The 12,718-nt window shown below is 41.0% G+C and overlaps 1 protein-coding gene across 2 annotated transcripts in view; it reads right to left on the reverse strand.

The window, feature by feature from the left end:
* The window catches only part of SOBP (sine oculis binding protein homolog), a 118,291-nt gene that overhangs the window by 88,964 nt on the left and 16,609 nt on the right, over positions 1–12,718 (reverse strand). For both annotated transcript variants that reach the window (XM_075414274.1, XM_075414273.1), the window contains exon 4: positions 5,672–5,823. In XM_075414274.1, the coding sequence (XP_075270389.1) occupies positions 5,672–5,823 (152 nt within the window). The remainder of the gene's footprint in view (positions 1–5,671; positions 5,824–12,718) is intronic.

Below are 12,718 nucleotides of genomic sequence, written 5' to 3' on the forward strand. Positions count from 1 at the left end.
TGATGACAGCTGGACAATGATGCTGACTCTTCTCCTTTCTGACCAATGCCACTCATCTCTTTCAAAACTCAGGATTTTAAAACTGTCTGCAGCTTTCTACTCTCTGTAAATTTTAAATTCATCCTCTGAGGGAGAATATTTTCCTTCCCCCTCCTTCTCCAGATAGTTCCTCAAAGAAGTTTACAGTTGTGCCCCACGCTTGAACTATTTCCTCTGCAGGCTCAGCGTCTCATCTGCATTCGCTCATCAGCACCCATTTGTATCTCTACATAGCAATCATAGCTATGGAGATGTTTGTCATCTTTTCCCCTTCTACCTTCAAGCATTTGCAAGAAACCTTATTAATCGGCTTCTCTGGCAAAAACGCGTATGCAGATGTGCACATACACACACCAGCACACAGAAATGCACTTGCACACACTCTACACCAACCCAGAGCAGAAGCAGCAACTTTGTGAACCATTTATTAAATCCCACTTCTCTACAGCTCCGCAGAACCCAACACGGATGATTTCACACAAACCAGGTAGGACACCTGCTCCACAGTGATCTTTCTGAACACCTAATTAATGCAAGTCAAATCTCTAGGAGAAATAGGTTTCCTATTCAGACTCCCTTGTGTTTCAAAACTTATTATGGAAAGAGACTCCAAAGGAAAATGCAACAGCTAAGCTTTTCTTTTTTTTTTTTTTTTTTTTTTTTTTTGTCAGGGGCATTATTTGCATCAAGTTGCTTTAAGCAATTTTCCATATTTCCATGAATGATGACCATTTTACAAATTAAAATTTGCAGGTGCATAAGAAAAAGTAGAAAGTAACATCTTTTTTGCCGTTACTCATTGACTTAACAGGGAGATCATTAAGTGTATCTCATGCGCTGTTAGGCTGCACAATTAAGCTTGAAATCAAGAGAACTTTTCTGACAAGCCTTGGTAATAATTTGGTGGAATGATAGCTTCTGTTTGCTCCCAGTCTTCAGTATGTGTTTGCATATACATATATTATATGTTTGTGCATACATGTATATATATGATACATTAATCACATAGTGATATACACTAATTAACCAAAAAACAATTCAGGCAGGAATACTAAGGCATATTAAGGAGTACTGATGTTGTGTGCACTTTATTGTCTTTAAATATAATTTGAAAACATAGAGAATTCTCTAATGCAACAGAACTCAGGACTAAATAAATGCGCATGACTTCTTACAGCCCCATTTGATTGTTCACATTCATTCTTGCTACACAGATGAGATAAAAGAGCATAAAACGCACTGCCTGTCTGCGCTACCAAGGTGTTGCCCATCACTATCCCATACAGGGGGAAAGCCATCGTCGTTTACCTCTTTGCATTGCTAAACAGCAGTTTACTTTAACTTTTTGATTGATGCCTATTTGTTTATTAGCATAAAATAATTTTGACTGCACTGTAAACAAAAACATCTATCATCTTTTTTCCTGATTGGGAGGTGGTGTGAAACAGGAACAAGGTCAAGTATAAAACACTGTCTGACAACCCTGCAGTCACTTCACCTCCGATGTCTTAGTCAAATCAAGTAAATTATCCTTTAATATATCTGTGAACTGAGCCTATAACCTCTATGAATTCAGTCCTCATTCTAGGTTTGGCTACTTGGTCATAACAAATTTGTTTTCTGACCCATTGAGTCAATAACCTTCATTTCAAAATCAATCTTTTCAGGCTTCAAACTCACCGGATCCAATTATGAATCCAATCGTTCCCTTTAAATTTAATATTCTGAAACTTAGTGGTCTACTGCTTTTTGCCCTTACGTGCCTCTTTGGTGCTTAACTTTGTATCAGTTGGCCTATAAAATTAAATCTCTAAGGAAGGGAGCATCAGAACAGCTCCAAATCTTAAATCTCCAGTTACAAACATTAGTACGAAATGCTCCCTTTTCCTGCAACACTTCCTTTTAATTGGTATTATTATGCACAACAGATTATCATTATACACTAGTTCATTATGTGTATTTGACTGTGCACACTAGACCAAACAGGATCAGGAATGCAGATCTGGGTTATTTTTGTTTGAGGAGTAGGGGGGGTGGTATTTTTCGTTTTTTTCTAAATTGGCTATAGTCTAAACACTTCACTCTGCCTAAATGGGTAAACCCCCCAATTTTTCCTTCATTTATTTCTAGTAATTTAGATAAAATTACACACTGTGGGGAGACCCATTATAACTTCAATATATATATATATTTCTATTCTTGCAAGGCATGTTGCTAATATAGATAATTTTAAATGATCATGACTGCAGTATACCTGGGGCAAATTTTGCATTTCTTATGAGAAAAGCAACTTACAGTTGTACAAGTCTTTCTCCTTAAGACTTTCCCATCCCAGCCGTGAAGGTCCCTGACAACCCTGGCTGCGTACAGACGCCAGCGGTGCAGGGGCACAGCTTCTGGAGCACAAACGGACACAGCCCCGCTGGAACAAAAGGCAGGAGGGAGCGATGTGCACCTCTGACTGAACTGCTTGGGTTCAAACACTCCCGAGGCCAGCGAGGTCTTGATAAGCCTACTGGGGGAGAGGGCTGGGATGGAGTTAGAGGTCGGGAGCAGTCAGTGCCCAGCTAACCCGGGGCTTTGTTGTGCACTCTTGTTGCTCTCCAAGGGCACTTCAGGGTGGTCTCACGCCAAGCCTCCTCCCAGCTGGGAACATGTGGGCATGCATTGCTTCAGCATGCATTCGCCCTGTGCATGGGAGAGGATTTTGTTATTAGGATGATGACAAAAATCCTAATTCTGAACACAGCAACTGGCATTCAGGGATGGATAATTTGCAGCATTACTTAGTGAGGCTTTGAGACATTAGCAATGACTTATTCTTTACTGTTTGAACAGTCCTATCATTTTAAGCAAGTGCTTATTACAGCACTTCTTATCTAGGGGAGGGAGGGAAGACTGCTTAACACGATCCATTAGGAAATTCAAGCCTTAAATGAAGTGACCACAAAGTCCTATCAGCTCCCAGAAATGCAGCAACTGTACATATTTAATGCAATACAACACTATATTGTTGGGAGATCTGCTGTTTAAAACATACATACGGCAGGTGAAACGTGACTATTTAACTTCTCTGTTTGAAAAATAAGAAAGTGTAGGGTGGCATAATGTCTCAAATACATAAATAACCATTAGATTCATGGAGAAGACAGGTACGCTGTTGGACTAGTAATAACAGATTAAAGGTCAGCAGTTGAATCTGAAACTATTGTAGCCTTTTCCTTTGATCTTGTTCCTCAAGACTCCACTCTATTACTAACAGGTGAAGTGCAAAATAAGAAGCATGAGGGTCTGCTGAATTCTACTGTACCTGTCTTAATTTAACGGCAGCATTTCCTAACTATTCTATCCTCAGATCATCTAATGCCATAAACACACCTGCAAGGGGAAGCTCCAGATTTCCCCTGCTGGGTCAGATCCTGCGCAATTCCAGATTCCACAGGTGTAAAGAGCAAGAAAATTTGACTCACTGGCTTAACTCTGAAGCGGAGCCAATGTAGCAACCATCACGTTACCAATTATATGTCATCTTGTCATGTTTTGCCAAGTCCTCCCATATGATATTTTGTCAATTTGCAACCTCTTTAGTGAAGAATAGGACACTTCACTGGGATACGATGGCATACGAAAAGATTAGGAGCATCTACTGTTATTTAGATATATACAAAATAATGAATACAGAGAGCTTTCTGAATGGAAATATTCAGCATCTTTTAGCTTCCAGAAGAAGTTAACAGAGGTGTAGGAAAGGGAATCAGAGAAAATGAGATGCTCTAATTCATCCTTTCTCATAATACAAGGACAAGGGCCTCCAATAAAACCCACAGGTAATAAATTGCAAGTCAGGTAACAGGGAACTTTTACTGCCTGACTGATCGAATTCATGGCCACAAACTGTTACTGAATCCTACTACTCATTGGTTAGTAGAAGGTTGAAGTACACCTATGCATTATGTTAATGTGTATTTATTTTCACTTAGTAAGGGATCAAAACTCCTATTTCAGGATCTAAGCTGTAGATGGAGGCGAATACCCCATGAACTGGCTGCTCCTTCATCTCCCTACCCAAGGTTTCCCGAATTATCTGGTACTCATCACTGCTGGACACACAGGACCACCTCACTAGTATCACTGACAATGCCTCCATTACTATGAACTCTTTTACCAATGTACATTTACAGCTGAAAGTCACAGGAGTATCAGCTGACAGTGATCTGCATCCTGTCACCCCAGAGCATCCTACACATTGTAAGGCACATTGAACTGCATGTGCATAAACATGCGTGTGTGCACATACACATACATCCATGAAAACTTGTTTTTAAATGAGGAACATCTAAGGACCATGTATTTCCCTCCTCTACACTTCTTCTAGATAAGAAGCACGTAAACACCACTCTTCGCAGAAGACTTCTGTGACTTTATCTTGCCTGTCTGCTCCAGTAGACATTATCAGCTTGATTCTCCAAGACTGCCACTAAAATTCCACTCTACTGATTTTTGTAATTTAATTCTTCAGGCATTTTTCTTCCCTTTTTTTTGGTGGGGGGCAGGATGATGTGACCCAAATTTATAAGGGAGGGTAATTTGCTATAACATGGCATCCTGAATCTAGGATCCATATGTACTTATTTGGTATTACAACAGATGTAAAAGACCAAATTTAGAGACTCGAATTCAGTTTGAACTTGAAAGGCTTTGAATGTTTTGTAGTATGAGGGAAAATGCCATTATTTAGAAAAACAAAATGTAAAGGGGTTTATGAATAACGAATATTTCTAAAACAATAAAGGCCACTCAAAGACTACACTATTAAGCACCAAAAGGACACAGTTGCTTTTTCAACAACTAAAAATACTGGAGCGTTCTTTCATTATTTTTCTTTAAATGACATTTCTCACATTCCGCTGCAGAAACAGCTGCTGAAGTAACCTAGGGGGCATTTTCAGGCACTGTACTTCAGTGATTACAGCAATTTTTGTAGACATTCAATATTAGGATTGCATTCTAATTTTAGACAGAGTTAAATTTTAATTGAGTGGGAGGGGTTTTCACGCTGCTCTAGATGTTCTAACATTGCTTACCTCAACCCAAAACCTGCATAGTCTCTGAATTTTGCAGCAATGATAGTTTATTAGTAATGATATACTTTAAAAGAATGAAACTAGAGCTCACTAGCAGCAGTTGGAAGATGTCCGCTGTTGTGATGGGACCCAGACTTAGGCTCTAAAACCATTTACCCACTAGCCATGATCCCAACGCTATGGGACTTAGTGACGCTGTCCTAGGCAACCCTTCTCTACCCTTATTTTCATGATTCCTCCTCTTGGCTGAGTATATGCAGCAAGTATCCTGAGACTCTTAGGCCAAATTGTGACTCTTATGTTACTGCTTATTAGTATTTAAATTCCCTGACTCTGACAAAACCCAATCATTGAGCTGAAGGAAACTGAAAGAAACAGGGTTAGTAAAGGGCTGACAGTCCAACAGACAATACAGATGGAAAGAGGAGGGACTAGGTGAAAGAGAGAAAACAAAAGAAAAGAGTTTCTATTAGATGCTAAATGAGACTCAGGCTGGGCCTGATTAAAGCTATGTCTATGTAGGTTACATCTTTCCTTATTTCTCTTACCTTGTTTCTCTTGAAATATGCTCTTCGGCAAGCTGCAAAGCACTTCTCGCTGCAGAAGCATTTCACTTCACTTCCCATACTCAGGGAATAGCGCTTGATTCCAACTTTCTGGCACCAGGCACACATTATTTGTACATTTGACACATCATCTTCTACAACAAAAATATAAGAACAATGTTTACACGAGATGAAAACACCTTCCTCAGACATCTGCACGCTTATTCTTAGATACAACCAGCACCGGCTCATCTTATTTCTAAATCCTCGCTGTCTGAGAGCAGAACTGTGCATGCCTGTGATCACCAGCTTTGTCCTTGGGCAGCTGGTGACCTGTGCCAGCCAGGCTCCGCAGATTGGCAAAGCTTCTAAGATGGCTGGAAAAAGATTATTAGCTTAAAAAATGGTGCACTGCTGAACAGCCCTGGAATTCTCGAGAGCTTTTTAGCACGTCTAACAGTGCACAACTCTTCATTAAACGAGTAGCCAAGACTAGAGGCTTAATGAGTATTGCTGCTTTGTTCTTCTTACTTACAGTCTGTTGTAGTGAGCCCCTGAGATGTTCTGCTCAGCAAGCTGGTGATAAAGCACACCCAGAAGGTACTGCACCAAGGCAGGTCTCTGACAAGAGCCCTCTTCCAAACAAGTAGGAACATGAAATACCCCTTCTCAGTGTTGTTTCAAAAGAATGACTAGAGTACAAAACTGGGAGCTTTCATGTGAACACAGCAGTCACAGACACACCGACCCGAGCAGGAAGGAAGATGCAGCACTGTGGTACAGTCTGCCGCGTTACTTTCCAGGCTTTATGCTCATCAGTCAAATTTTAATTCAGACAGAGCTCCCGAGTCTCTTTCGAGCTCTTTTCTAACGTGTGGTATGAATGTGGCATGTATGCCTTCTGCCATGTGAAAAAAAAACCCCAGGGCTTATTACTAAAGTGCTAGCGATATCCTTATGTGGTCATCATTCCCACCCCAGCTTTGCAGGCAGTGGCAGTGAATAGTTACGCCTCCTGAACAGATCAAGACAGTAAGTTAGCAGGAATCTTTCTGACTTGAAACTCAGAATTATTCAGTTCTTACGTCCCGTCTATGATACAGCGTGATCTTTCAGTTACAGACAGCAGCCATTGTCTAACTTCTGGAAAAAAAAAATAATCCCCAAAGACTAACTGTTAAAGCAGTTCCTGGTCCATGAGCTGTGGAGAATTCATAGCTCAGAGAGTCTGTCATGCAGCCATCCCATTTCCCTATAAAGGATTTGTTTTTGAAGCTACACTGTCATCATTCTGTAAAATTATTGGCAAACTAATTTTTAGCAGAGTGATTTGGCTCCTTTCCCCGGCCATCATAACTCAGAACTACGTGCCGCATTTTATTCACCTTAACGGAATAAATACTGCCAGTTTAATAACTTTTTTCCTTCCACAAATTGTGTTATGATTTATAGCTACAAATAAAATTGTACAATGTAAAATAATGACCTTTTAGTTTTAATCAGACTGTCTACCTTTAAACCTATATTCAAGGCTATGTGATAACACAATTTGTGTTTAATGTATTTTACCACTTATCCTTTAGAGTGAGATTTGCCAATACTATAAATGCTTTCATATACTCAGCATGAAGGGAAATCAAAACAATTTGGCCAGAATTATCACTAGCCATCTATAGGGCCATGAAGCCTGCCCTTGAGCCAGTTGCAACCTCAGCCAGACGCGCAGGAGTGCAGGGTGCTGTTAGGGTGGTGTTGGGCGGTGCTGTCGCAGCTTTCTCTCCGGACCAGTCTTGGTGAGGATGCTAACTACTCCAGCACAGCTCAATAGCTCTTCCCAACATTTTTATCCTGAGCCATTTGAAGTACTAAGTTTTTACAAAGGTGCCCTGATTCAGCTACTTTTGCACCATAATAAACCAATTCCTCATAGACTGAACTTGCCCCTTTGAATCTATCAGGACAACAGAAGATCCTGTGAACCAAAGAAAAGAGACTGCAACGTCTTGCTTCAGATAACAGCAACATATATTCTCCTACTGATAACAAGTATTTTATCTCTGAAAATTGAAGATCTACCAGTGATACCTTTCTAATAGCCTTCGTTTCTGGTGAGACTAACTGTCATAAATGAAAAAAGAAAATTACAGAGCTGAAAGAGAGTTCACTGGCAAAGTAGGTGCTGGAGTAGCTCTTTTTGAAGCAGGCTGGCTCATCTGGAGGGCAGTTTTGAAGAACAACAGAGCTCTGCCACAGGATTCTCAGGGGCTTTCATGCGTGATTTCATAGGGGAAGCACCCCAGCTACCATTCAACTCCTGTTCACTGACACACATGAACCGTCTCCCACAGGTGATCAGAAAGACCACCCCATTGTCCTTTTTCAATTACACAGCATCCCAGCAGCAGCAGCAGCAGCAACAACAGTTTACATGCAAAAGCCGCATTACACACTTCTCTGCGGGAGGTTATGCAGAACAGTAAGGCTCCTCCCACCTCCTTCTGCCAAAGACTTCCTCCAAGATAGATCCTGGAAAGAGGAGAGGAAAGGGAGAGGTACCTACTCTGTAAAGTTGTTGTCATCCCATGCCCTGACCAGCAGAACTTCACCACCACCTCACAGGAAATCCTTTGAAGCAGCATTGCTTCACTCATGGTCCATGGATCTGACAGTCAATAAAAAACCAGAAAATGGTCTGCAAACTACTACTTTGAGCCACTGTCTGCACTTCCAGGAAGAGACAGCTGATATCCAGAAGGCATCATCAATATTAATCAAAATGTTCATCATTTTGGAAGAAGAAAGGGAGAAAGGGAGGGAAAGAGTCTGCCTAAATACAAAGAACTTCTATTATTTCTCTCTTCTACTCCCTTCTCCCCCCAGTCATCAAAGAATGGTGACATACAATACAACCCTTTTAATAGTAACAGTAATAATAAAACTAGATGCCTCTTTCATCTAGTGGACTCAGGAACATGCTACAAAAGGATTAGCTGAGCACGGCCACATAAAGCAGCCAGGAAACAGCAGCACTTTAGAGCAGGCGATTCCTGGAACAGTACACTGATATGGCACTTTTAAGTCAGCTTTGCTCCCTCAGGTGTATGCTTGCCCAAGTAAACTTTCAATGCAACTCTAACTTCTTGTAATGCAATTCATCAGGTGAAAGAAGAAAACATCCGATATCACATGACTAAATTCCCTGTGGACCACCAACATGTGCAGCCCACTGGGAGGAAGACTTGCTCTAAAACCAAACCCTTTCCTTCAGCTTCAAGTAAAGCTAAGAACAGTAGAGAAAAGGACCCGTTCTTGGTACTTGGCATGGGTACAGAGCCAGGCCCTACGGCTTATGGGTGTGGAGGACAGCTGGGGACAATGATAAATGTTCAAATCCGATCTTGTGCTTTCCTTCTTGACACTGGTTGCAGTAGAGATCTGAGCAGAAGTTGTGAAAAGAACTAACAGGGATGTTTCATTACAGTGTTTCAAGCTTAGTGACCAAAAAAGAGGACTGCCACATTAACAGAAAAGCAACAGTCCATGTATTTCAATCATTACAATCCACAACAGTGGGAAGAAATAATTTAAAAAAAAAAAAAGCAAGAGTGTGTGAAATAAGGAAAGCCAAAGGCTGGTGATTTAATCATTGTCTTTTGCTAAACACAAATTGGAATAATCCAAAACCAGTAATTCAAATTTTCCATGCAAGATAAGATTTCCCCTCACTTTTTCACAGACCTCTGTTCTGTAAGGCCAAATTCTTTAAAAATCACTTTACCAGACTCTTGCCCTTCTTTCAGGAAAATGTATCAAATTCCCATCCCTAAAGCACTCAGCAAGAAGAACCTACAGCAACAAGAAAGCAAGGAAGGGGAGAATTTCAAATCCAGTAGTTTGAGACTGCTTATCTGCCTTGAATACTTATCCAAATGTTTTCTAGATTAGGTCCGCACTAAGAAAGCTTCTCCACAATAATTATATCAGTATTCTTCCATGGCAATGTTCTCCTTTGCTCACAGACAAACTTTTGCTGATAGGCTAGCTTAGCATATCCGCTGGGCTAACAAGAGCTCATCCTGACAGCATGCCCGTGTCCATCAGGTGAGCTCTCGCTGGAGTGAAGTAAAAAAATAACATTTGCAAGTCGTGGTACAGATCATTTTGAAGTGAAAGAAAATATATTTTAACAACTGTATTTTTTTCTCCATCTGGGCTTGCGACTTTCTGACCTGTTCCAGCAATGTGCCCGGCATGTTCTCAGATCTGTCATGCTTACGACAGGTAGCGTGGGTGCTCGTACAGGTGAGACAAAGAGGAGCTGGCACACATACAACTGAATAGTAACAGGAGGGTTTTCAGCTGAATGTCGGTACCACTGTCCTCCATAATTACACCAGGTAACAGAAAGACATATTCCTTCCACATACAGCACAAGATCCGACTTTCCAGCCTCTGGTTCTCCGAGTTCTCAATTCTTCATAGGGAGAGCTATTGTGGGAGTTCCAATACTGCGTTTTTCTGCCCCTGGGTTGTGTCATTACAGGTGGAAGAAGCACTCCCTGCACCCACCACACAGATACTGCTCAGATACATCTCCCCATGTTTTTTAGCCTGCGTATTTTTCATAATGAACAATGCAATAACCACAGAGTGTTTGCAGTGTTAAATCATGTTCCCAAAGGGAGCAGTTTGTATAACAAGATAAAATTATCACATTATAATAACTAAATATGCATCAGTCTAAAGCATGCTTCAATTAATCATCAAAAGTTTGCACCGCCTCTTTAGGACTTAATTAAACAGAATGTTTGGGGTTTTTTTTTTTCCTTTCAAACCAGTGTGAAGGAGCTGCAGAAAATTGTTCCTCTTAAACCCAAGGAGCAGCAGTTTAGACTAATCGATCTTGTATGGAACCGTAATTTGGAGAGGTGGGGGGAAGAGAAGGAAAGCAACAAGTACAGCAGCATAAAACATCATGTACAGCTCGGTCTCTTTGTCTAAGCAAACCAGCACAGCTTACAGTGTTTAGCAGGATGATCATAAAATCCTTACAAATGCAGAGTTTAATCCTGATCAGTTCACTAACTTTTAGGCTGCAATATTCTACTAGTACTGTTCTGAACTAGCTAATAAGCATTTTCAACTTTAACTCCAGTCTCAAGAATTTGAGTGAAACTAAATACAGCTACAGCTCTAATCCTGCAGATGATGATGATCCTTGGACAAGTACTCCAAAACCTTACTTTCCACATTTCCTTGCAAGAACTTCAGCAGGAGATACTCAACTCTTCTGGCAAGAAGGAAATATCACACCTGAAGGTGTCCAACTGCAGTACTGAGAAGTGCTGGTGTGCAGAAGACCATGAGGGGACAGGGTTTGGGACTGAGATCTCAGGGTACATCCCCAGGACTGAGTGAGCCTGTGTGAAACCTGTACCTTGGCTGTATCTGTGATCTGATACAGAAAATATCTTGGCACCCCATCCCTCCTCGACGGCTCCCGCCACCCATCTCTCCCTGGCACGTGAGTTTCCTTCCACCACAGCCATCAGCAGCCGTGTCTCCCCACTACCGCTTTCTTCTGTTCTCCTTTCTTTTCTCTTTGCTGCGTCCCAGCTCCTCACACGGGCAGTCTGGATCCCAGGGTTTTTTGGGGGAGCTAGAATGGCCCTTTTACCCCATGCTGGGAACTGTGCTCAATCCACTGGCATACATCTTTAAATATTTTAGCTGCTTTCTCTACTACTTTCTAATGAAAAGCTGCAAAACTTCCTTTTTAAAGAAATTAGATCTTAACTTGACTCTAGCATCTGCAGCATTAACAATACAGGCTCACTGTTTCCACTGGGACATGCCAGGATTTCAGAATGGTTAATTCTGAGTTACCCACCAGCCACTCTTGAAACCCCAGCTTGCCACTGAAGAAAACCAAGCAGCACGTGTTTCGTTTTTTCACTTCAAAGCAGTTCCTGAGGTTGACGATCCCAAGCAAGGTAGAAGAACTGTTTCAGACCTTTTTCTCGCATCTGAGATGCTTTATCTAATTAATCACAAACTAAAAAATGAACAAACAAAACTCCTGAGACATTGCTGCAGACCCCCTTGTGATAGCACTTAACCGCTGATCTTCTAAATAGATGGGGGGTGTGACAAAATTAAGGTACAAAAAGTGCCTTGGAAAAAGCAATTACAAAAGGAAGATTAAAAACTAGGGCTGACAACAGAAAGCTCGCTGCAACCATCGCTATGGAAATACCTCAGGGGCTCTACAACGCGTTTCCTTTTAAGGACCAGTCTCTTGGAGTTCACTACTCTGCCAATAAAGCAAAGTGTCCCAGCTCCTTTTAAAAAATCATTTTGGGGAACCATGGCATGCCTACGTTTTCTATGCATGAGTTGAGGCACATTCTCCTGCATAGTTCAGGAAGGACTTAAAGTAAAACACAAATAAAAGCAGGCACTTAGGCAGGTTTTAAACATGCAAATAAAAAAGCAGCTATTTCATCTAATAGGCGGGAAACTCCCTGTGTATTTTTAATATATACTATTAAAGCGCATACGTGGACTTTGTGATTTTCTTTTTAGCACAAAGGAAACACCTGGCCCTCCACAGAGACCAAAAGACATCAACAGTGGGCTAGATGGGGCAGGCATCCTGGCAACCATTGGCATTTTAAAACACAGGCACTAATAACCCTACGATCAATGTAAATTAGACGATTTTTCAAACTGAAAACAAGAGAAAGAATTTGAAAAGTAGTGACTATAGGATTTGTTGCGGTGGTCTTTTATTAGAGACCTAAACCTGCAGTTAGAGAAATTGTAATGCTGTTTAGCAACTGGAATAAGGTTTGGGAAATAATGAAGCAGAATCCAGAGCGTAGTAAAATGAAAGTCTCCTCAATATATAGATTTCGTCAGATTTGATAATACAGTCTTTATTTAAGGAAAATTGCCACTGGGTTCCACCTGAACTCAGACTTCTTGGTAAAGCAGTCATAGAACCAATTCCTCGGTGAATTTAGACAAATGATCTTGAAAATCATTTTT

The sequence above is a fragment of the Opisthocomus hoazin genome, chromosome 2 (assembly GCF_030867145.1).
Source record: "Opisthocomus hoazin isolate bOpiHoa1 chromosome 2, bOpiHoa1.hap1, whole genome shotgun sequence".
Classification (NCBI taxonomy): Eukaryota; Metazoa; Chordata; class Aves; order Opisthocomiformes; family Opisthocomidae; genus Opisthocomus; species Opisthocomus hoazin.